Source organism: Fulmarus glacialis, unplaced genomic scaffold, assembly GCF_000690835.1.
Source record: "Fulmarus glacialis isolate BGI_N327 unplaced genomic scaffold, ASM69083v1 scaffold25078, whole genome shotgun sequence".
Taxonomy (NCBI): Eukaryota; Metazoa; Chordata; class Aves; order Procellariiformes; family Procellariidae; genus Fulmarus; species Fulmarus glacialis.
In genome coordinates this window covers 9,927-11,183 of record NW_009227991.1, presented here as the reverse complement: position 1 = coordinate 11,183, position 1,257 = coordinate 9,927, and the positions used below count along the sequence as shown (strand labels likewise).

At 58.9% G+C, this 1,257-nt stretch overlaps 1 protein-coding gene across 1 annotated transcript in view; it reads right to left on the bottom strand.

Moving 5' to 3' along the window:
- Nucleotides 1-1,257, bottom strand: part of LOC104080832 (SH2B adapter protein 2-like) — a gene marked incomplete at both ends in the record, with an annotated part of 13,333 nt that overhangs the window by 2,154 nt on the left and 9,922 nt on the right. The window contains 1 exon segment of the mRNA XM_009583352.1: nucleotides 1-24. This exon segment is cut by the window's left edge and continues 1 nt beyond it. Coding sequence (XP_009581647.1) covers nucleotides 1-24 — 24 coding nt within the window.

The following is a 1,257-nucleotide window of genomic DNA, read 5'->3' as shown; positions in this document are numbered from 1 at the left end:
AGCTCAATGTCGTCCCCGCTGTCCCTGGAGGGAGAGCACAGAGCAGACGGTCACACGCCAGCCGCCACGCTGCAGAGATGCACACAGGGCACCTCTGCTCACGGGCACGCGACGGAGACTCTTGACCAAACGAAATTCCAGCTGTGATCCGGGAGCACATCCCGATGCGCCTCGCTTCCTCCCGGAGGGGCTGCCACGGACAGAAGCGCCCGCAGCATCGAGAGGCAGAGCGGCTGGCGGCCCCCGGCTCCCCCCGGGAGGGCCTGCCACGGACAGAAGCGCCCGCAGCATCGAGAGGCAGAGCAGCTGGCACAACAACGTGGCCTTTCGGGGGTGAGATACCGGTGTGAGGGGGGGATTAAACCCTTGAAAGCCCGCCCTGTGTGGGTCACGCCAGCTGGTCCTAGCTGCAGTATTTTGCTGCAACCTTGTTGGTTTGGATGGAAATCTGTTCCCTTGACTTTCAGCGCTCTGCTTTGCAAGACATACGTAGATGCATGCACACTCCCACCACCAACTTCCACCCAAGGGTGCTTTTGCTTCCACCCTCCGCAAAGGGAATTACCAACCCATAGGAATTATGTCCCCAAAAGACACCAAAAAACCAAGCTGGGAGGCCCAGAGCGAGACAGCAAGCGGGAGCAGCGCAAGATGGGGGCTGCAGTGGTGCAGGCCCCATGTAGAGCATCCCTGCTGCCCGACCCCTGCCCATGCACTTCAGCACCCTTCTTGTGCAAGCCCCCCCACTTGCTCCACAGCCTATTTTTATCCTGGCCGCCGGCAAGAGCCCGGTGCTGCTGGAGCTGCCCGCGGCACTCGGCTACTCTTGCTTAACAGCGGCCACGTGGGCACAGGCAGCGAGGAAGCGGCTGCGTTAGCAGTAACGGCTCACGAGGGAGCTGCTGAATTATTTAGTGGCCAGTAAGTGAATCAGCCATTGGGAGTCATTCAGCTGCAGCCGGTTAAAAACAAGAAGGGAGGAAGGAAACCAAAACCAACGTCGCTTTGCAGAAAAGCCGTCGACGGGCGCTCACGCAGCGGCTCCGGCGTGCAGCCCTTGGCAAAAGCATCAGGAGCTGATTGAAAATTCGTTCTTGGCACCGAGCGTGTGTGTCGCTGTATTAAACAGCTCATTATTATTTGCTCTGGAGTTCATTATTATTTGCTTTACAGTCACGTCCGGAGACCAAAGCGGGACTGCGCTGGGTGCTAAGCAAACATAAAAGGCTGGGAGGCTGCTGGCGGCAGAGCGAGGGG